Below are 22,360 nucleotides of genomic sequence, written 5' to 3'. Positions count from 1 at the left end.
TATTTTGAGGCAATGACCTTGTGCCACGTGTGCAGTCCAAACAAACCCATTCATTCTGTGCAGTTCCAGGCGAGTGCCTGAATTTCTCATTGTGTCTCATAGCAGCATCCATATTTCCATTTAGCAATGTTTTCCATTATCATAATGTATCTCCAATTATTTATGCTTTCTGTCACCTCCTGGCTGCCCTATGATCCTGGGCAGGAATCCCACAGAGCCCAGGAAATCCAGCGTGTACGGAATGCTCTGGCACGGCTCTCCCGCAGCATGCGCTGCTGGGAGCAAGCACAGCTCGTGGAGCCTGATTTCTGTGCTGCTCTGGGTCCTTCACACTTTGTAATTACCCTGCTCTTTGTTTGGGAGGGATTTTGCTTGTCTGGCACAGCAAAGTGGGACAATGGCAGATGGAAGTTGCTGGGTTGGTAGCTGTGAACTCCCACAGGTTCTAAGGACCACCACAAATGTTACCACACTCCAGTGCAAACACAAATTAGGTTGTTTGTGACTCTGTCTTTTGTGAAATAAATGTACAGGTTATATTTTTGGACAATGAAAAATTTTCAAGTTAATCACTCCATACTTGTTCCCCTCGGATGAAACTCTTCCCTAAATGCCTCTCAGCCTCTGGGAAAGGTTGATTGTGGAGCTCAGTGGGTGCCAGCAGTCAGTGGGTGGATAGTGTGATGAGCAGGGTGGCACAGAGGGTGTAACAACAAAGTTAAACCCTGCAACACCATAATTTGGGTCCGTACAGAGGAATGCAGCATCAAGGAAGAGAGAGCAATTCTCCATCCCTGCTTTTTCTAGGATGAATTCCCTGTGGTGCTCCTTAGCTGAAGGAACTCTGCAGTGGAAATATTCTGCAGTCTGCTCCACTGAGCTCTTCTCCACATTGCAATATTCTGGCCACTTCACACCTTTGTGGAGAGGAGACACAGACAAACCATTTATCATATCTGAATTCAAATTCTGGACAACAATTAAAGAATAAGTACTAGTGTTAGAGGAATCCATTTCTCTAACATCCATTCCTCAGTGCAGCCATTTCAGGTGTGAAAAGAGTTTAATCTTTAGGTCTATTTCCCTGAGGATTGACCTTATATGCTAAAAAAAGCCCAGTCTGTAATTATAAAGTAAGTGATAAGCATCAAATGGATTGTTACAGAACCCTTTTGTTGCCTTTATTGCATGATAAGGAGCAGTTGCTGTGTAACCTTGAATGTGGGCAAATAACTCATGCTAAACACATTGCGACAAAGATGGCATTTTGGCAGGGCTTTGATGTAGGTCATTTTATTACCAGGCTGAATCAAACTACAAACTGATGTCAAACTCATGCCAAGAATGCTAATAACACACTGATCAATGAGGTGCTGGATTGCTCAAGTGAAGTGGTCGAGGGAAAATGCAGACATAAAAGTCTGGAATTCCAAAGGTTGAAGTGCTTGGGCTATTATACTGGGAGAAATGATATTCCTTGCATTAGGACAAGTTTTCTTTACTCCAGGGGCCTTTAGCTGAGTGTTGAACAGGACATGTCAGAAAGTATGTACTTATCTTTATTTTTCTTGACCTTTATGTGCAAGTAATTTTTATAGTTCCATTAACTAGTAGGATCATTTGCAAACCACTGTACAAAGTGTATTATGAAGAATGCCTTGGGGACCATTGTATCCTATTATGTTGAATGTTAATAGAATGAAAAATTAATTTAAACTCTAAAGACTTGAGCAAGGCAAGACTTCCCTTTTATAGGAGAAATTCAAAATTTTATTTGCTATGGTAAAACTTTAGAGCTGTACCCTAATATGACCTTTATAAGCCTGATTTGAAGCAGTCAGTGCAGGAGTCTGATTGTTTGCCACTTTAAATAAAATTACCTCTGTCAAAGCTTCTCTGTTTAAAAAAGGGGGTTTTCTGTGACCCCCACATTTGGAATTAGTCACTAGTGAGCTCTGAGCTCACAGCTACTTGTTTAGCAATTAATCAACCAGAGATGAGAGAGCCCACGGTTCCAAGAAGCATCTTCACCTTACTTGAATCTTTAATTGCTCATTAAACCTCACCATCTTCAGCAATGTGGGACTTCAGAACACCTGACAACAAGTTCTTTATAATATATTTTTATTATTTTTTGTGTGACTGAGTGCTTTAGAATGAGGAGTTCTCTCTTGAGTCTTGCTGCTAAGTCTCATATTGCACTCTTCCCATAGGACTGCAGCTAGACAAGAGATCAGTGAGACTTCATTGCTTAATTAATTACTATTATTTCATATTTATGTTAACATAGTTGAGGTGTGATAAATTTGTGTGGAAATTAACTAAATTTAGAGCAGTAATGTGCAGGAGTTCTGTTATTTGGAAGAGTAAAGAACCAGTCCCCCATGAACCTTCTTACTCACAATGTTTGCCTTGAGGTGAGAGCATGGCTGAGTTAAAAGGGTAAAAAATGTTGTACATTTTACATGTTAGAGTGATTTATTATTGCAAATGTCCATGCAGGCAACAGCAAAAATCTCAGTTTTGACATCCACATCTCTTATGAAACCAGGATGTCACACCATTGAGAAATGTACTCTCAGCCAAAGCTGTGTATCCCTATCCCAGCATACCCTGTATCTTTTAGCACACTGTGGTTTGAATAAAAACCTATAAATTTGTGACTGTTCTATATGTGAACTTCTTGTTCTGGATAACGAGCCATTTACAAATGATTGTAGGAAGGTGTGTATATTTTTCTTGGAATATCCTGTTTATCTAATATCCTGTCCTGAATTTCATCCCGCAGCTGTAGAGTAGGATGCTTCACTGTCTCCAGAAAGCCTAACTCGAGTAAAATAAATGCACAAAAGATTAGGACAATTAGTGACTAGAGATTAGCTATGAATATTTCATGCCCACTGCAATACTGTCTAAACACAAGATATGGAATAAGAATAAATTGCATTTTTGACATGCAGCAAACGTAGAAAGGAAGTGATTAATTTAGAAAGATCTTGCAGTCATTTTAACGAGGCAGCGTTCTAATCACTGGTCACGTGGGATCTGCTGGATAAAGAGCAGGAAAGTTTGTCCCACAGGATTATTCTAAGTTCACCTGCATTTTGATGTTGGATTTCAATATTTTGTGAACAGCTCAGTGGGTTTTGTCTGCAATGACCCAACCAAAGAATAGACAGCAAAATGTTTCCATGAGCTTTGATGGCAGCCTGGGTCCAAGGTGTGATCCAGTCTGGGAGTCCAGCCAGTGTCAGGTGTAGCAGGAGTCATTCAAAGTGACAAGGCAGAGGTGGAGAACTTTTGGAGCAAGAGGGATCTGGGAACTGAAAGGGCTCCAGCTTTCATTCCACCTGCAGATCAGGGAAACTTCCAGAAGCTTTGCTGACTGATTTCAAAGGAATTGGTTGGTTCAGCCCCATTTTCACTACAGCACCCCAAAGCTACTTCCCAAATCAACTTTGCTAGCCTTGGTTTAAACAGGAAGGAATTATCTTTGGGATAACCCTTTTGTAGTCCAGCTTCAGGCAGTTCTTGGTTAAATAAACTCATAAACTCACATTTTCCATCTGATATAAACCCACAGAATATACAACCATAGTTTATATATGATCTATATAATGTATTTTATATACATGCATATACAGTTTAGTACAGTGACCTCATTGCCACTGCTTCATACTTTTAATATCTCATGTATGTTGGTCCATGTTGGTGTGATGTGTTCCAGCTTAACCATCCAGTTTGAATCTCTGACACAAGGAGTTTTTGGCAGTGTCCTCAGTGGTAAAATGGAAACAAGGTAGTAAGCAACAAAGTTCAGTCTTTAAAGCAGTTATTCAGTGCTGTCCAGGTTCTTTAGTATGTGATGAGCACACACTGGAAACTGTCAGACACTGAAACAGCACAGGAAAGGGAGTCCTAAAAACTATGAGCTGTTCCTCAGGCAGCCTGTTTGTCTTGGTTTGAACTTGAGGATATTGAACTTCCAATATTATACCAGTGACACAGAGAGCTGTAGTTATGGAAAACTGGCTGACCTTGAAAAGACAAAAATGCACTTACAGCCACTGCATCATGGAGTAAAATTATTTATTTTCCTGGAGCTGTTTTTAAAATGAAATCTATTTTGGATCTGAATATACTTTCAAGACTGAGCTCCATTTTGTCTTATGAGCAGTTGCAATTTGAGTGCGATATAAGAAGCTGCTGTTCTGTAATATCATAATAATAAATGTCAGTTTGGTAAAAACTTTATTATGAAGCAAAACTGCTAACCAAAGGAATTTCTGCTGTGTGAGTTTTTCATTACAGGGCTGAAGTGACAAATGAATTTATTGCTGTCAAGAGACCTATATTTTATTTTGGTCACTTAGCAATAATTAAATCTTGTGAGTAATTATTTTTTTGTGTGTTTGTTTTGTTTAATATTTTTAAACAAAATATTGCTCTCTAAGGCATTGTTTAGGGTATGTTTAGCAACCACTTAATATATTTACAAAGCTGTGTGTTGTTTCCTCTCAACAGCACTGTGCACAGAGGAGTGTGTGCATGGAAGATGTGTCTCTCCTGACACGTGTCACTGTGAACCAGGCTGGGGAGGGAATGATTGCTCAAGTGGTGAGTAAAGATACCAAAATATGATTAAAATATGTTTTGCTGTTAAAAAGCAGGTATTATAAAGCAGTGGCCTCAGAACTTGGATGATTTGAATGGAAAAATGAGGGTTGTCTGCTGGTTATTTTGTAAGAGCTCATAGTGGGTTGGAACAAAATGACCTTTAAGGTCCCTTCAACCCCAATCATTGTGTGATTCTATGAATATGTGAAAATACCCTTTCCCAGGATAATGACATTGGACTTTTTTGGTTGCGTTTTACAAAGAAATGTGAAATGAAGTGGAGGATGCTGTTAATGCTTTTGCTCCTGTTATTAGGATACCAGTACAGATAATAGAGCTCTATAAAGAATTTTTTTTTTCTCTCAAATCTTTAATACAGCGCATTCTACATTCTTCATGAAATACCCTGTTGGAGTGTTTGGAAAGCACTCTCTCCAGATAGAATTCTTGTCCTGTTCAAGCCAGGGGGAGTTTTGCCATTGACTTTTCAGGCAGCCCAAATTCTCTCCTCTGACTTACAATCCATTCCTTAAATCCATACTGCCAAAGTTAGAGAAATGGGAGTTGGGAGTTCTGCACCTTTTGCTAGGGAATTAATCCACACTTGAGGCTTTCAGTTCTTTCAGCTGGCAAGGCTGTGTTTGTTAAACTCTCTTAATTGGGAACGGTGAGTTGAAGTGGTTGGTTCGTGCTGGAACGGAACAGGCAGCACAAACATCCGAGTGTGACGTAACACAGGCCTGAGACATTATTGACAAAACAGGAATAAGCTTGATAAATGGAGTCAATTTGTGCACCAGGCAAGTAAAGAAAGCTGCATGGGTAGAGATGCTGTGAAATGAAACTGAATGGACGCTTCGTTTTGTGTTGCCTTCCTCCCTTTCTCCCAAATTGATTGGGATCTTAAGAAAAAGAAGGTAACAGAGAAGGGATCTATAGAGGGAGGAGTTACAAGGGAATGGGGGGTAAATGTGCCTGAGGGTGAACACAACCAGAGGCTGAAGGCAGCAGGGCAGATTCCTGGATGGGTTCCTGGGGTTTTGTCTGCACCTCTGCTGAATATCCCCTTGATTCCAGCAGAAAAGGGAATAGGGAAGGGAGCAGGGAAGGACTTTATTCCAGAGGGGATGTGGATGCTCCAGCCCTGGGAGTGTTCACACCCAGGTTAGACAGAGCCCTGAGTAACCTGGTGTGGGGATGGCATCCCTGCCCGTGGCAGGGGTTGGGATGAAATGATCAGTGAGGTCCCTCCGTCACAAACAATTCTGGGATTATATGATTCCAAGGACGGAAACAAAGGCCATATTATGGGGTTTGAAGCAACATTTTGGGATTACCTGGAATGCAGGCAAGGGAAAAACTGGTCATCATGATATATTGAATATCTGTCTTTAAAAATATATAAAAAAATGCTATATATTGTGAGATATTTCATAGATTCTCAGGAACTCATATAACGTTTTTATTATTCTTAGTACTAGATTTAGTTTAGGCTGCCAGTGAGTATTTGTACAGTGCACGTGCACTAACAGAAGTTAAAAATAATAATAATAAAAAGACTATGACAATAAGGACATACAGATACAGATTACACATTTATACACATGGGCACTCACAGAGTAAAAAGCACTTCATTCTGTATAAAAATGGCCAGCAAAGGATAAGATGTCAAAGTACAGAATGGTCTTGTGGACTAAAACTACCCAGTGACTCTTATTAAATTGCTCTAATCTTGCAAGTGGAGATAAAAGAAAAAGAAGGTTTTTCCTATATTGAATATTTAGCTTTTTAAAGTAATTAGGAATATTAAAGCACTGACAATGATTGAGATAGAAACATTATTCATAACTTTTATTTCCGCACTGGGCAGGGATCCAGTATATTTCATTTATGAGGTTTCAGTGGTGGAAAGAGAAGTGTTAGCCAATTCCTAAATTAAATATGCCCTGTTAACTTTTATAAATGATAGCCCAGGATTAGCTTCAAAATTTAAGCTTTCATTTTATTAATATAATTAGTGTGTTTGCTGGCCTATAGTGCCCATTGTCTTTCATTCCACTTGTTATATGCTGGGTAACACGTGTTCCTGCCCCAAGGTCTGATCCCACAGGCTCTGCCCAGTGGAATGCTCATAGGAGGGAAAGTCAGTTTTACTGAGAGCTGCTCACATTTGTGCTTGACACTAGAAATTTGGGGAACTGGACTATTTATTGTTAGGAGGCTTTGTTTAAATTCAAAGGTTTAAAGGAACAGATTTCAGCTGAATACAGCACATTGTTACTCCCAGTATTTCCAAGAAAGGCAGAATCTGGAAGCTTTGCCTAACTGAGGTTTGCCATGTTTTTCTGATACATGATCCATGTGTTATTATCCATATTTTACTGTTATCCAGTTATAATGTGGAAAACAATTTTCATTTCTACTGGAATAATGTGTCACCTGTACCTACTTTCTTTCTGTTCCTTCATGGCTGATGACTGCTGGGTAACCAATGAAGGTCACGTGTTTGCAGAGCCAAAGGCTGTTTGGGGTGTTCCTGCATGGTGCGCTCAGGACAAACTGAAGCTGGTGGTCAATGGTGCCATCCCAAACCCGTGGGGCTCAAGAACTTCCCAGCACCTTCCTCAGGATCAGGGATTTGATGCAGTCACAAGCATATTGCTTTTCAAGCTGGCTGTTTGAAGCGCTTTCGCTGGGAGAGGGATTGCCAGCCAAAACACTCCCTTTAAATTTAGCAAAGCTCCCAGGAGCTGGAATGGTTTCCTGAATGATCTCTCCTGAAAGCACTGCTGAGAAGGGGAGCCTCCCTGACACTGGGGGTCGTGTGTTGTCATTTACTCAGGGAAGATCTAAGGATGCTCACTCTTCCTGAGATACAATTTCAACACCCTGCAGACACAGCCATTATAACTTTCTAAAAGTTATTTCTAACTTTCACTTGATTTCATGGGTGAAATTCAACCATTAGCAAAGCTCCAGCACAAGGTCCAAGTGTCACTTCAGAACCAGAAGTCAGATCCAAATATTCTTTCTTGGTGTACCTATGCCTGGAGAAGGTCTGAATGCTGACACTGAGCCCCAATTTACAACAGAGGCAAAGTTCTGGTGTAAAATGCAGTTCCCCAATGTTACCATTCTCCCTTGGCTAAAATATTCTCAATTAAATGTTTTGAATAGTTACAGCTACAGCCTGTAGTCATGCAAACAATTTAATCATCTTGCTCAGATTTGGGTTCATGCTTTCCTAGAACCCAGCCTATAAGACAACAGTTACAAAACTTGCTTTTCAGCGCAGCTTTCCAGTGACTGATCACGGTACGTGTTAGAGTTCATCTGTTGTCAAGGTTAAAATAACTTCAGATGAATTGCTAAACAATTATAAAAAACCCCAGTGCCATATTCAGCTCTGCATGTCTCTGTACCTGTGTTTTACTGCATGCTGTTGTACATCTGTCCATGCCCACAGGCCTAGCCTTGATTTCATGCTATAAAGCTGCAATATATTAAGGCTTGATTACCATAACAATAAAAGAGAAGTAATGAGGTATTAACTAAAGAAGCTCTTGAACAAAATGTTTTCAGCATTTTAATGATGCTAAAAATTAAAAGGAAAGTCCTTTTTAAAGACCACTGCATACCTTTCCCTTCCCTTTTAACTTGTTTTATTGAACCATGCCTGTTTTGTCCATGCAATCTGCACTGTTGGTTTTTTAAATACAAAGCAAGATTGCAAATGCTCTGTGTGAACTTACCTGCTCACCTTTCCAATTATTTCAGAGCAATTAGTTTCAACCAGTATGATATACTGGCTTGAAGTTCTGATGGGGATATAATTGTCTGTTGGTGGTTACCTGGCCTCTTCTGGGTCTTGCTCACAGCCATCTGTATTATTTACAGGCCCTTAAGCCACCATCCAGCAAAGAATGTAAGCTTATCCTTACACAAATAGGACTTTTCATCTGCTTTAAGTATTTAGGTGGTTGTTAAATTAGTTTTGAAGGAACAGCTAAAAAAATTCAGTGAAATTAATACAAAGCTTTAATTGAAATCATCAGGCCTATGAGGAATAAGGTGATCATTCTTTCCAGATGTTAATCAGGTAATTTTTGAAGACCATTTTGATTCTCATGAGCATTATTTATTGTGAGGAAGGTTACAGAAATCTTTCTGGTTAATAGGACAGTCTCAAAAATGAGGCAACAGGTAGGAAAAAGAAAGTTCTGGGCAAGAACCTCAAATTAAAAGCAAAAATCTTCCAAAATTGTGCGTGCCAGGTTGAGAAATTTCCAAGTAAACGAACACAGAGGTTGTAGTGAAAAAATAAAGTGGTTTTCAAAGTGTTTGATTTGTTATTAGTTTTGAGAGAAAACACAGTACTTTCCCAAAGTGCAATTAAAGAGATGTTGGCATAATAACGCCAAACCATTTTTCTTGCTGTGTCACCTGGGGAGAGAGATTATAGTGCTGCTGTCTGGCATAGCCTGATCCATAAGGTATACATATGGATAACATAGTTTTCCTTGGAAAGGATGTTTTGTACAAGCTGTCATTAGGAACAAGAACCTATTTCATCTTTATCTCTTTGTCAAAAATAGCCAAGGTCATAACAACAGGCTGTTGTAAAATCACAGCAAGATCACTTTTAAGGGTATAGCCCTGGAGCAGCTGGAGTGCCTCAGTCCTGAGACTCGTGATGAATGGGAACAGCAGATTCTGTGCTAAATCTGAACGGGGTTGTTTGACAAGCCATGGAAAGCAACAGCAGAACTCTCAGGAGAAAAATGAAGTGTTTTAAAGTGAGGCTGTGGTGGTTTTCAGGCTTGATTTTGGCATTCATGTTCTCCAACTGCTTTGAACTATTTCTGAAGAGGAAATGAAGTTCAAAGGAAAGATCCCTGGTTCATGAATTTAGACTCAAACAAAATTCATGTGGGAGGCTGATCTGCCAGAATCATTAGCTGATTTTTCATCCTCAGATTTTTAGGACAGAATTGACCAGGTAAAACACCAGAGTCCACCAAAGAGGTGTGAAGGTGCGAGACCACAGCTCTTCAAAGCTGTTAGTGGGCTACTGCTTAGATCCAGAGCCTGTCCCTGAGGGACACCTGTCCATGGCTCATCTGGGGTTTGTCACTGTGGTGTTTGTACCTCAGTGACTGCTGTATCCAAGTGCCAGATGAGGTCACAGAACCAGGTACAATGTCCCTGTTTCCAGCACAGGCCAAGTGTTTCATTTGCCATTCCAGCTGCTGGGTTTAGAGGCAGTTTCTAAAGATCTGTTTGAAGTTGTTAAACTGCAATTGCGATCCAGTCTTAATTATTGCTTTAGCTGAAACAGGATTTCATATCCATAGCATGTGGACTTCAAAGTTTTAACACACTTTTCATTTAAGCCAAGCTCAAATTACAGCTTAATTTTGATGTGATTTGCAGATTCAGTGACAACTGCATCATGCAAAGAGATGCAAATGTACAAAATCAAACTCCAGTGAGGCTCATAGAAGGATCTTTCCATAGCAATTACAGAGTGGAATTGATTTCTGTCTCTCAGTTCTAACAATTTGCTCTTCCTTAAACTTAAAAAACACCCATTTCCCTTCAATCACTGCTGAACTGGTGTAATCAGGTAAACAGCTTGTGTTTAATTTTTGCCTCTGCTGGATGTTGGGCCCACGCACCAGGGCTCAGGCCCTGGGTTTCATGTGTTCCCAGGCTCTGTGGCAGCAGCTCTTCCTGGGCCCAGCCCACGCAGGACAGCCTGTGACAGGGAATGAGATGTAAACACAAGCTGCTGTGCAGTGCCGTTGGTGGCACAGCAGCATGTCCTGCATGTATTTTTACACAGATAATTTGGCTGCATTAAACCGGGATGATCCATCACTTTTCATTCGGTGGGAATATTTTGTCTCTTGCTGGAGCTGTTGATATCTGCCCAGTCATTTGTGGCAGTTTCTCCTCACTTTGTGAGGGATGTGTATCCTGTATCCTCTCAGCTTCCATGAATTAACCACTTGGGAGGTTCTGCAAGCTTATGCTGGAGTCAGAAGAGCCTGGGCTTCTTGCACAGTAATAGGGCTGGGCAAAGGGCAAGGGTTGATTCTGAAAAAGGAAAAGTAGATCCAAGATTTACTCTGGGAAGGAACGGCTTTCTGTACTTCATTGTGATTCATTGGTGATTAATAGATCAGCTGCCAGTTGTTCTAAGTCTTGTACTAAAGTGAGTGAAAAATAGAAATTCAGCACCCTGTGTCCCTTTACTTTTCACCTTCATCTTCCCTGTCAGAGTCTGGGAAAGTTCTTCCTTCCCTAAATCAGCTGGTTGTGTCTAAAGCCAAGGTAGTGACAGATCATTTCCCCAGCACTCCCAGCCCTCCTCTGAGACTCCCTCTTTTGGATGATTTGAAGAGTCAATTGAGCTGACCTGACTCTGTCTGTTCCAGTCCCTGGAGTTCTGTCTTCCATCTCGTGCCTTGCTCTCAAGGCTTGATCCAGCCTTGTACTTCATACATATGAATAGTCATTTTAAAGTCAATAAGGAACAGTCTTAACTACTTTAAGTTAGATAAATGCTTAAGCCATTACCTGAATGGGAACTCATGAGATGAGGTGGAAATCAGGTTGGTGAGGATCTCTTTTATAGGGGCCAATAGTTACTCATCCAGGATGAGCAAGAGCATGAACTTTGCTTGGGTCTCACAGCTGACAAATGGGAGGTGAGAGGACAGGTAAGACCCAGTGACCACCTTGGCACAGCCCCTGGTGAGCTATCCTTGAGCAGGATGGAAATTCTGTGTTCCATGGAACTGAACTGCAATTCTTTATGCTGGGTATCTCTGCAAAATCAGTTTGAATCCAACACTGAATTCCTGCTGAAAACCGAAAAGGGAAGCTGCGAGCAAATCTTATTGTTTAAAGCCTTACTGATTGCCTGTCAGTAGGGCAGTGTGTCAGGGACTGGTGCTTCCAAAAGGGAGTGAGAAAAGGCATTTAGTTTTGGAGCAGAGAGCTGGGTGTGAGGCTTTGGGAGTAGGCAGGGCTATCCAGGGAAGCTGTGTCCCAGAGAACCTCAGTGTTGCTAAGGTGTTTGTAGCAGAGCAACAGTGAAGCCCTCCTAAAGCACAGCCCCTCTGAACCCGGAGCACAACTGAGCTGTGTGGCTGTTCTCTGATCTGGGGAAAGGCTTGATGATTGACTAAAACTTTGAATTTTCAGGGTAACTTTCAGTAAATGAAACCATGGTTACAAGCACTGAATGGGCTAAACGCATTCCCGTGCAGGTTTGTGTGGTTATGCAAGAGGGAATTTGGCTCCCATACATCTTTCCTTGGCTGCCAAACTGGTGAGAGCAGAGCAGACTTCACAGAGAGGCAGCGTATGTGTGACGAGTTGTTAGTTTTATTAATTTGACTGAGGTTTTTCTCACTTTAGACAGAGTAATAGCTATAAAAGAAAGAACCTACTAAAATATCCTCTTTAATGAACTGAATTGCTAATGCTGAATTTCATTGCTGGAGCATCTTACAATAATGTGGCTTTAAATGTGCACTACACAAATGAACAGACTTTAGATCAATTTAAAAGTACCATTGGTATAATTTTATGGCCTGGTCACTAAGAGCTGTCACTCGGAGAAAAGAGCAAAATTTCCTTTTGCAAAGCATTGGCAAAAATCTCAGCTGTGGACACCCACTCAAAAGTATTTCTGGGGTTTTTGCTTGCTAAAAAATACACACAAAAAAAGTAGTGGTCCTTGGGAAAGCTTCTAAACCACTTTTCCCTGTGTTAGACATGGTGATGGATTCCAAGGCATGCTTGGAGAGGGCAGAGCTCTGCTCACTGTCCGACACTAAGGTATCAGCAAATCCCTCAGGAGCCATTTCAGGCACCTGAAGCTTGAGAAGCCTCAGGCCTGTTCTGACTTTTGCTGGGTTATGAATTACTGTCCCCAAAGACAAGTGCTACAACTGGGAAAGGCCCTACTGCTCCATCCCCTGCTCTTAGGACTTTTTAAAAGCTGCTGTTCTTCTTAGATAAAATACTATTTCCTGGGCAGTCTTTAAGAATTGAAATCAAAGAGGAAAACCAAAAGGTTTCATTCAAAAGTTAGACTTGAATTTTATCTTGGGCCTCCAGCAACTAAAATTTGCTAGAAAATGCAGATATTCATCACACAGTGTTAGACAGCAGCCTGCCTGTGTGTGGATACCCGAGAGCTGAGGCACAGCCAGGAAATCATTGCAAGAGCACCAGGGAGTGTGCCCAGGCATGGGAGGCAGGCACATGAACACACAGCTTTCCCTGGTACTGAGGGTTTCTTTGTTTAGGCTTACATTTCAGAGTCTACATACAAAGACACTAAAATACTTTATTTCAGGAAACAGCAGCTGGGTGTATTTTAGCTGCTCTTTGGCTGCACTGAGCAGTCCCCATCGTCCATGCCCCCTCCCACTAACCTGGTGTTCAACGTGGGCAGTGTCTGCTCCAAGGGAAAGTGTTACATGCTGAGATTTGTCCTCAGGCTTCACCCTAATTTTGTGTGAACTTAGCTCAGCCTCCATAGGGCGGGAAGTCCTCATTTATCCTTGATTTCAGTGGGAGTTGAGTATATTTGTAGTCTGGATTGACTGGGCCCATGTTGGAGCTGAAAAGGGGTGGCAGTGGTGGGCTGGGAAGAGCTCAGCCACAGTTAATATCTGTGCTAAAGAGGAGGGAGGCTCTAATGTACAGCTGCCCTTGGTGTCTTGGGTGGGCTGCATTTGAAATACAGCCTGGAGGCAGCTTTGCTAACTTTAGAGATGTGTGATGGTTGCATCTGCAGCAGACTACGCAGAAGTGATGAGACACGGCAGTTTAAAGTGAGAGTGATGGCCCCGAGCTCCTCCATCGCCTGATGGGGACGTGGCAGCACAATGGAGTTTCTGCTGCTTACTGGTTTTGAAGTTCTTTCCGTGTCAATAAAATATCTGTGTAGGAATAAGAGACCTGTTTAGAGATGTGTCTGCCATTGCACAGGTGACACTCTGGAGTTTCACTTTAGTCTTAAAATCACTTGCATTTCTGGTAGGTTCTCCATGTAGGAGGAGGTCATGGTGATCTTAAATCACTCTGCATAAAATGAGAAAGTTTCAGGGAGTTTTCTTTGTTTTACCCAGTGTTTGTGCTATTGTGAGTTTGATAGCAAGGTTCTGAAGTGAAGTATTTTCAGAAGTTTCTCTGAGAAATCCTGTTCTTCTAAATTACACTCACAAGAATCCTTCTTAAGATCCTCAAATAATGTTCTGATACTTGTTTGTAGTCCTTAAAAAACCCTGAAAAAATCTTTGTCATAGGAGCAGATACCTTGTGTCCCCAATGAAATGAGTGTTTGTTGACAGCTTGTCTGCCTTGTTGTTGGGGAGAGAAATAATGAGATAGCAGAGGACTTTAACAAGTGCAAATGTGGCTGTAAATGCAGGGCTGGCAGATCAGAGCCCTCGCAGGCTGCTCGCAGGTGAGCGTTTTGTTCTCACCACTAATGGAGCTCGGGCAGGGAGAGGAGCAGGCCCGCAGCTCTCCAGAAGGAAAAGCATGGAAAATGAGGGAATGTGTCGTGACCTAAGGAAATAAATGAGCAGATGGTGTGCCAGCATCATACCTGACACTCCAGAGGAGGTGGTTGTAGCATAACCACGGACTGCAAACCGAGTTGTGAACAGAGACCAAAGCCAAGAAAAGCAGGGGAAGGTGATATGCATGGAGGCATGGAATAAAAAAGCAGGGCAAAATCAAGATTGAGACGTGACAGAGAAGGAATTCAGGGGAAATGTTGGGAAAATAATCAACGTGAGATGACAGGCAGAAGCAGGTGGGGATAGGAAAGCAGGTCAGTGTGCAGATAACTGACTTGAGACAGTACATGGCTGGATTTGGATGTTTTACATATGAACACTGTGATGCATGTGAAATACCTACAATTTCAGCCTTGCATACAACTGCTGGCTGATTCTAACAAGGAGAAATTACAGATTTTTTTTTTTTTTTTAATAAGGAAGTGAAGTGGAACCAAGGAGAAATTACAGATTTTTATTATTTTTTTTAATAAGGAAGTGAAGTGGAAAGACTGAGGATAGAATCGTGATGGGAGATGCCACAGGCAGGTTAATAAGGGCAAAGATATTTCTGGTTCCAGCTGGAATAGAGCTTTTTTTTCATAGCTGCTGATCCAGTTCTGTGGTTTGGATGAGAATAATACTGATCACAGACTGATGTTTAGTTGTTGCTCAGTGGTGCTCACCGTAAGTCAAGGACTTTCAATTGTCCCCTGCTCTGCCAGGGAAGAGCCATGCAAGAAATCAGGAGGGAACATGGCCAGGACAGCTGATCAGAACTGGGCAAAGGGATATTCCATACCATGGAATGTTGTTCTCAGTGAATAAACTGGGAGGCACCAATTGCTGTCCTGGATGGGCTGAGCATCCAACAGTGGGTGGAGAGCAATTGTGTTGTGCAACAATTATCTTTCCTTGGTTTTATTCCTCTTTCTTCTTCTTCTTCTTCTTCTTCTTCTTCTTCTTCTTCTTCTTCTTCTTCTTCTTCTTCTTCTTCTTCTTCTTCTTCTTCTTTCTTCTTCTTCATCTCTTTTTCTTCTTCTTTTTATATTATTATTAATATTATTCCTGCTCTTATCTCTACCAGTGGGTTTTACCCTTTCCCAATTCTCCTCCCCATCCCACTGGTGAGCAGAGGCTCTGTGGGATTTCATTGCCATCTGAGCTTAAATCAGGACAACAGTCTGAACCAGGTGATATCCAGACAAAAGAAGGATTTAGAGATGAAGTGCTCAGTGCTCAGGTTTAAGTGGCATTTGTCTTTTTTTGGTGCTGGCAAGGAAACCTGTTGAAGTGTTTATGAAGGGATGTAAATGTCTTTTACAGCACTATGGCTTCAATAAACACTATGTAATGTTTAAACACAAGGTATTGAAGTGGGATGCTGGAAGTTATAGTGCATTCAACTGCCAAAAATGCCTTTTTTGGCCTGGAAGGATCATGCAAGCAAAGAAAGTGGAGTTTTCAATAGACAGGGTTTATATTGTTACTGACAAAAGCAGAGGTAAAACACCAGAAATTTTGCACATTAGGGAAAATTTATACAGTCAAAAGTTCACTTGTATTTCTGTACTCATGAAAATAGTTTACACCTTTAGTCTTGACCTTTCCTTACACCATTTGATAGCCTTAAATGTGTGCTATATAACAAGCACATCTTCCAGTCATTTCCTTACACCTCCAAAAGACCTGATTCAGTGCAGAGAAACAGCAAGATTTTATTTATTAAACACACCTGTGTTAGCCCAGCACAATATCTGGATGCTTGGGAGTGAGCATGAGAGTTCTAAAGACTTCAGTCTTGTCCAAAAAAGCCCAGTGAAAGCCATTTGTCAGGGAAGCTGGGAAGAGACCCAAGTGTCACAGATATGGGTGTCACTGTCTTTGTAATGGAAAGAACTCACAAAATGTGATCAGTGACCTAAAAGATCAGCAAAGTCAGAGAATCACAATGCACAATGAGTTTCTGGGTTGTGCAGGGAAATCAAAAGGAACCTACTGGTACACAGAGTCTTCTGCTTGAACAACTACAGGGGAGAAAGGTGGAAAAGGGAAAGAAAGTGTGTGAGAAAGGTTCCCATCCACAACTGCTTTGTAGCAGGAGGTTTTATCCACCTTCATGGCTTTGGGGTGTGCTGTGCAAGAAAGATTTAAGGCCCATTAGGAAATACAGTAAATGCCAAATGGAAATGATGTGTGTATTGTTACTGAGATTATTTTATATCAGAAGAGCTTTATGGACATCAACCAGAAAAAAAGAGAGATAAAACACTTATTCTTTGATCATGGAGGGTGGTCATTCAACATGAAAAGTCTCTGCTGTTCATCATTTTCATTTTTAGTAGCTTCTCTCCCTATCACACAGTGCCTGCTCATGTGAAGGCCAGAGGCTGCCAGGTTTATAACCCTGACCAGGATGCTTAAAAATATGTGCATCAAATTCAGAGTAGAGAGTGAAATTGGCCAGCAAAATTCAAATTTTAACAGAAGCAGCTAAAACATGAAACAGCAGACACTTGGGGTGATTTAGAGGTAAGGGTTTCTCAACCTTCCTACTGCCTGCTTAAATCTCACCTTTCTGAACCCCATGTACAGAGCTGCAGTGTTCCAATTATGCTGCTTTGTGAGTAAATCATAAAAATTGATTACAGGAGAGTTTTTAGCCAAGGCTCAAAATCTGATGCCCTCTCTGACTTATCTACATTGCAGTGATAATTTCCTAAATAAAGATCAAATCCTGGAAACAAACCGCAGAAGGAGGCAGGTTTGCAGAAAGATATGAAGATTCATATGGAAGATCAATTTTTCCGTAGAGATTGCACACTTTGCTGCTAGGGTGAGAAATAGGGAGACACAGCTGGAAGTGTGAGGAATTCTTGGGAATCTAGAATAACCTGTGCTTCCTCATCTACTTTAGCCTGTTAGTGCTTCCCAATCACATGGCACCCACTTTGGTTGGGATAGCAATAAGAAAATACATGCATTTCTGAAAATATTATCTCCTTCTTCTAGGACAAATTCCAGCCACTGGAATTCCCCAGATACCAGTTTAGGAATTCCAGTAGAGCATAGTACGTCTCCCTTGCAGACTTGGTGGGGCTATGGGCCACAGGAGCTGCAGGACAAAGCTCAGTGAATTTGCTTTCAGCATCGGGGAAGGATTCTTTTTGTCAGAGCTTATTCAGAAATCTTTTGGGAAGAGGGTGTTGTTGTTTAGCCTGTCCATGGAATCTGATGGTGCAGCCCAGGTCTGGCTTTCTTGGGAACCACCTGTCCATGACATTGGTAAGAGTCTCACCACCCTTCATCCTCAGCTTCTGCCTCTGGGGCTCTTCAGAGTGCTCAGGTTTACAGCTTAGAGCTCTATCAAATACAAGGAGTGCCATTTAGCCATTAAAAACCCCTCTACTGTAAGGATGATTAAAGACTGGAATAGGCTGCTCAAAGAGATTATGGAGCCTGTCCTTGGAGATATTCAAAATTCAACTTGATACAGTCCTTGATAACTTGGACTAGATGATCTCCAGGGGTCCTTTCTACCTCAGCTGTTCTACAATTCTATGATTCTATGAATTATTTTATTCCTGTAACTTTAGTGATCTCTGAATCAGAGCAGGAGGTTTAGTGGATTGCTGGATATGGTGGAAAACATAGAATATCTAAGCAGCAGGTCAGAGAATTCTGAAAGCCCCTGGGAATCTCCTGTCTCTGAGAGCAGAACTCTATTATGGTGAGCCTGTCCAAAGAATTATGTGGTAATTCTCACTCCAAAATCCTGAAATGCCATGGAAATTCTTATGACAGGATGTATTTTCATCAGTTAATTCAACAGTACTGGAATTCCTTGCTCATATTCAGGAATTCAGGCTCTGTTCCCAGCTCTGTTTCTTAACTGCTGCATCATTCTGGACACGTCCTTTCCCTCTGTATTTCATTTTCTGGTTTATGGAATGGTGAGCCTGACCACATTTGGGTGAACACTGGAGTTTCTGGATGAAAACTGCTACAGAAGAAATAGATGTTTCTCCTCAAGTGGGTGAGATCCTTTGTTGTGAATGGTGTGGTGGATGCACGTGTTCCATGTGACAGCAAGACATGACATTAATTAATTACCCTGACGTGCAGTCATGATGCTGCAGTCGCTATTTGAGATGTCCAGATGCTGGGCTGTTCTTCCAGGATGCAACATGTTGGGATGCATTAGGAGGTGCATTTTTGCTCTGTGGATGACTATGACAAATTGAGGCACAGCCAAGGCGTTAAGTTGCTCCCAGGCATCTTTCATGCTTCATCCCTTCCATGAGTGATAGATGGTATTAAACCTCTCCTTTTTTGTTTTTTGGGGGTTTTTTTGTGGGAAAAAAGCGCATTGTGGATAATGGAATGGAAATCATCAGTGCTAATATTTATCCCAACTTTGTTTTGTATCTGCAAGATCAATGGTTTTTTAATTCACTTTTCATTCTCTTTTGCTTCATTTGCTTTGTTGTTGTAGAGGATGTGGTGCATCTCGGGATCACATTTGGAGAGCAGTTTTATTAATAGAGAACTACACAAGTGGAATTGTTCTGGGTCCATAGAAATGATAACAGAAACTCAGCCATTGGCAGGTGTTTAAACTCAATATTTAACATTTCTGAGTGCTTTCTTTATAGCAGGTCCAGCTCCTCTCACAGAAATTCCTTCTAGGCTGATTAGAGAGGGGGACTTGGGTAAACTCCACATGTGACCTTTGGAGGTTGGATATCCCAGGAAGGGTTTGTTAATCCTGAGCAGGTGTGAAAGGGAGAACATGAACAGGAGGAACATCAGATCTTGAGGAATGAAATTGCAGAGAATTCTCTGGGTTGGGCTGCTATTGCCATAACAGGAGAGCAGAGAAACACAACCCAGACCTCTCTGTAGGGAAACATTATGCTCCATTAAGTAAACTAAAATGTGCATCTCAATTCTGATTCTCAGGATCTTTGCAAATGCCATTTCATCTGCATTTTGGAAATCCCAGTAATGGGACTGTGGCCAGTGTGCTGCCAAACAAGGAGGCTGCTTCCCCTCCTAGTTACATGGTTCTTCTAATATTTTGTTTTTTACTGCAGATCAAAATCCAAATCCTCCTTTTTCTGTAGTCTTTCACACATTAAAACCCAGCAATAACAGCAGAGCATGTTAAAGTAAAACAGAAATGATGGAGCAGGGTCCAATCTTGATCAGTTCTGACTCTGTCAGTAGCAGTTTCTGTAACATCTCCTATGCTTCTTGCACAATACAGATTTTCCCCACTCCTTTTTACAGAAATTGAATATTTTCCTTAATAAAATAAGCAATGATCAGGACTGGTACATGGGTCATGCAGTTTGTATAGGAAATTGAGGCTTTCATAACATCCAAGAAAGGCAAGTTAAAATTCTAGTAAATTAGATTAAAAATCCTCTTTTTCTTCTTAATTGAGAATTTCTTCTTATACTTCCATTACAGCGGGATTCAGGAGAGAACACAGTTTTGAAGTTTTCTATTTGGGATAAATCACATTTGTGACAAAATTCCTTTGTCAGTGGAAGCCTGCCCACTGAACAGTTACAGTGCTGCTCACCCCTCTGGGACAGGAATGACGAGGTTCCTCTGCCACTCACATTTCAGTGAAGATCTCAGATCCATCTCCTATCCCTCCTAAAGGGGATTTCAGGAGTTAATTGATCTGGTGTGAGTTCTCTGAACAGAAACTGAACTTTTCTTTCCCTGGACACCACATACCAAACGTGTTCATCACCATCCCCAACTCCATGACTGATTAGCTTAAATTTGCTTCTCTCAGTTTCTTCCTCTAGAGCCACACATTTTCCTGGTTTCAATACAGAAATGGAAATGAAATGTCAAACTAGGCTCTGATATTTCAAAAGAGACAGACTTGAAAAACAGAAACATGACCAGAAGAAATATTTAAAATTTTATCATGGCCCAGTCCTCAGATATCCAGCAGCGGATCCGATCTGAGCAGGGGCTGTGTGTAATTGCATTTTAAGGAAGTGAACAGAGCAGCCTCAGTTGCAGGATTGTTTGGTTTACTGTAATTAGATAAATTAATCAGTACATTAACTACAAATGCAGAGCACAGTTCTGAAATGAGTTGCAGATATTTGTTATTTTGTTAAGATTTAAAGAACAAACTCTTCCATAAGAGGTCAGTGCTACAAACTACCAGAGCTCTGTGAGTGTGTAAGAGGTTTTAAACTTCATAAAAATAAAGTATAGCACAGAGAAAGTTACAATTGGGTTACTTGTTATTTTTAAGAGAAAGAAAAAATTTGTGTGAGATACTTATTGCACTTCCATCTAAGTTTGTAAGCATCAATGCATGACTGGCTCGGCCTAACCTGCAGATAGTGAAACAATATTTCAAAGCCAGGAAGCAAAGGGCTTCCTCCCTGTCCTTTGCTTGTAGTGCTCCCACTGACATCACCTGTATGATCTCTGAAATTGTTTTTCCAGGTACTTGGGGTGGTTACATGTTCTGCATAAGGGATAACTTGTGAAACACCTGGATGAGGGTGCTGCCAGACTTTTCAGGGTCCAAAATCTGTCTGACCAGAACACTTTATGCACAGCCCCCTGCTGAAAAAGGGACATCTGACAGGCTATGGTAAATATAAACCAGCACCTTAAATGAGGCTTTCTGCTGTCTGCTCAGTCATCCACCCTTTTATGTCAGACTTTCAACACAGGGATTCTCTGGACACATTAAACATGAATTTTGGTCTAGCAGTTGAGTGCAGTCCTGTATCTTATTGAAAAGCTCACTCACAGTGAACAATACAAGCCAGAAAGCAGGTACAGGTTTTTCCTTGTTGGGGAGCTGGCATTGAGGCATCACCAGCCTAGAACGCTCTGGTCTTGAGATGCTACTGCCACAGCAGCCTGAACTGATGATCCTTTGTGCTGGATCCAGACCTGAAGCTTTTTGCCGCCATGTCCCCCTTCTGTCTCTTACCATCCCCCTCCTGTGTCATTTTACTCTTGCTTTCTGCTTTTTTCCATTCTTTTCCTGTGCTCCCCTGCCTTGCTGCCCTTAATTCCTCCTCATTCCTGGGTGGGAAGGGCACAGATCCCCCTGCTGCCCCCAGCACTCAGAGCCCCCAGGCTGGGCTGTGCCAGGGCCTCCTGAGCAGCAGCTCTGCTCCGTGCCTCCTGATTGCCTTCTCCAGCAGGCAGGGAGTAAAGTGGGATTCAAGGAGCTGCCCATGGCTTCACCCACAGTGAGACGTTGGAACAGAGCAAGGAAATGGCTCTCAAGCAGAGCAGTGGCAGGATTTTAGTGCCTTGAGTTCTCTGTTATTCCTTGGCTTCCCTAGATTGCTCTGATGCTGCTTGGGTAGCCTGGCTAAGAGTCTACAACACCATTTTGTATCACAGAAATATTCCTTTAATGTGTTTCAAAATGCCAGCCTGCCTTTCAGCTAAATACCAGTTATTCTGTGGGGTTACTGTCTTAGCCAGTCACTCATTTAAGTGGAAACTGCCAAGTGTGCCACTGGTACCACATTGGGGTCTCCCTCTCACAAACAGAGACAGGCAATCAGAAACACTTATTTAATGTAATTTAATTCTGTGAATTCAACGTTTGCAGAAGCTGCCAGGCTGCCACCCCAGGGGACTTCAGCAATGCAGTTCTATATTTGAACTTTAGGTGGGGAGAGGAGAAGAGAGGAATAAAAACAGACATACATAAAGGCTTATGAGACATTTTCTAAAATTTCGGAAATAAGAGTCTATAAAACACCCTTTTAGTCGTAGTAATGGGAATAGAATTGTTTCTGAAAAATCAGTGATGGCTGCTGAAACCCATCAGAGTCACCATCTGAGCCTGCTCTCAGATGGCTTTTCAGTTCAGGTGTCCCTGCTCCAAAAGTCTAATTAGAATGAACAGAGTTTCCATTTCTTCAGAAATTGAACTCAAACCAATCTCTGATGCTGGCAGGTTTGGAGAGCAGGTGGGCATGATTAGATTTCTGACTCTGACCAGACCCTGCACTGAGTCTCCTGGCACATGGCACCTACCTCTTGTCTTTTGTTTGCTTATGGTCATTAAAAAGTAATTAGTGAAATTAAGGAGCTCTGACTGTAGTACACTGTCTGTTTGAGAACAAGATGGATTTTAGTGA

At 41.5% G+C, this 22,360-nt stretch overlaps 1 protein-coding gene across 6 annotated transcripts in view; it reads left to right on the top strand.

Annotated features, from left to right (window-relative positions):
- The window catches only part of MEGF11 (multiple EGF like domains 11), a 252,056-nt gene that overhangs the window by 81,313 nt on the left and 148,383 nt on the right, over positions 1–22,360 (top strand). For all 6 annotated transcript variants that reach the window (XM_039723396.1, XM_039723398.1, XM_039723397.1 and 3 more), the window contains exon 6: positions 4,525–4,617. In XM_039723396.1, coding sequence (XP_039579330.1) covers positions 4,525–4,617 — 93 coding nt within the window. The remainder of the gene's footprint in view (positions 1–4,524; positions 4,618–22,360) is intronic.

The sequence above is a fragment of the Passer montanus genome, unplaced genomic scaffold (genome assembly GCF_014805655.1).
Source record: "Passer montanus isolate IOZ18808 unplaced genomic scaffold, ASM1480565v1 scaffold5, whole genome shotgun sequence".
NCBI lineage: Eukaryota > Metazoa > Chordata > Aves > Passeriformes > Passeridae > Passer > Passer montanus.
This window is presented reverse-complemented; position numbering and strand designations above follow the sequence as displayed.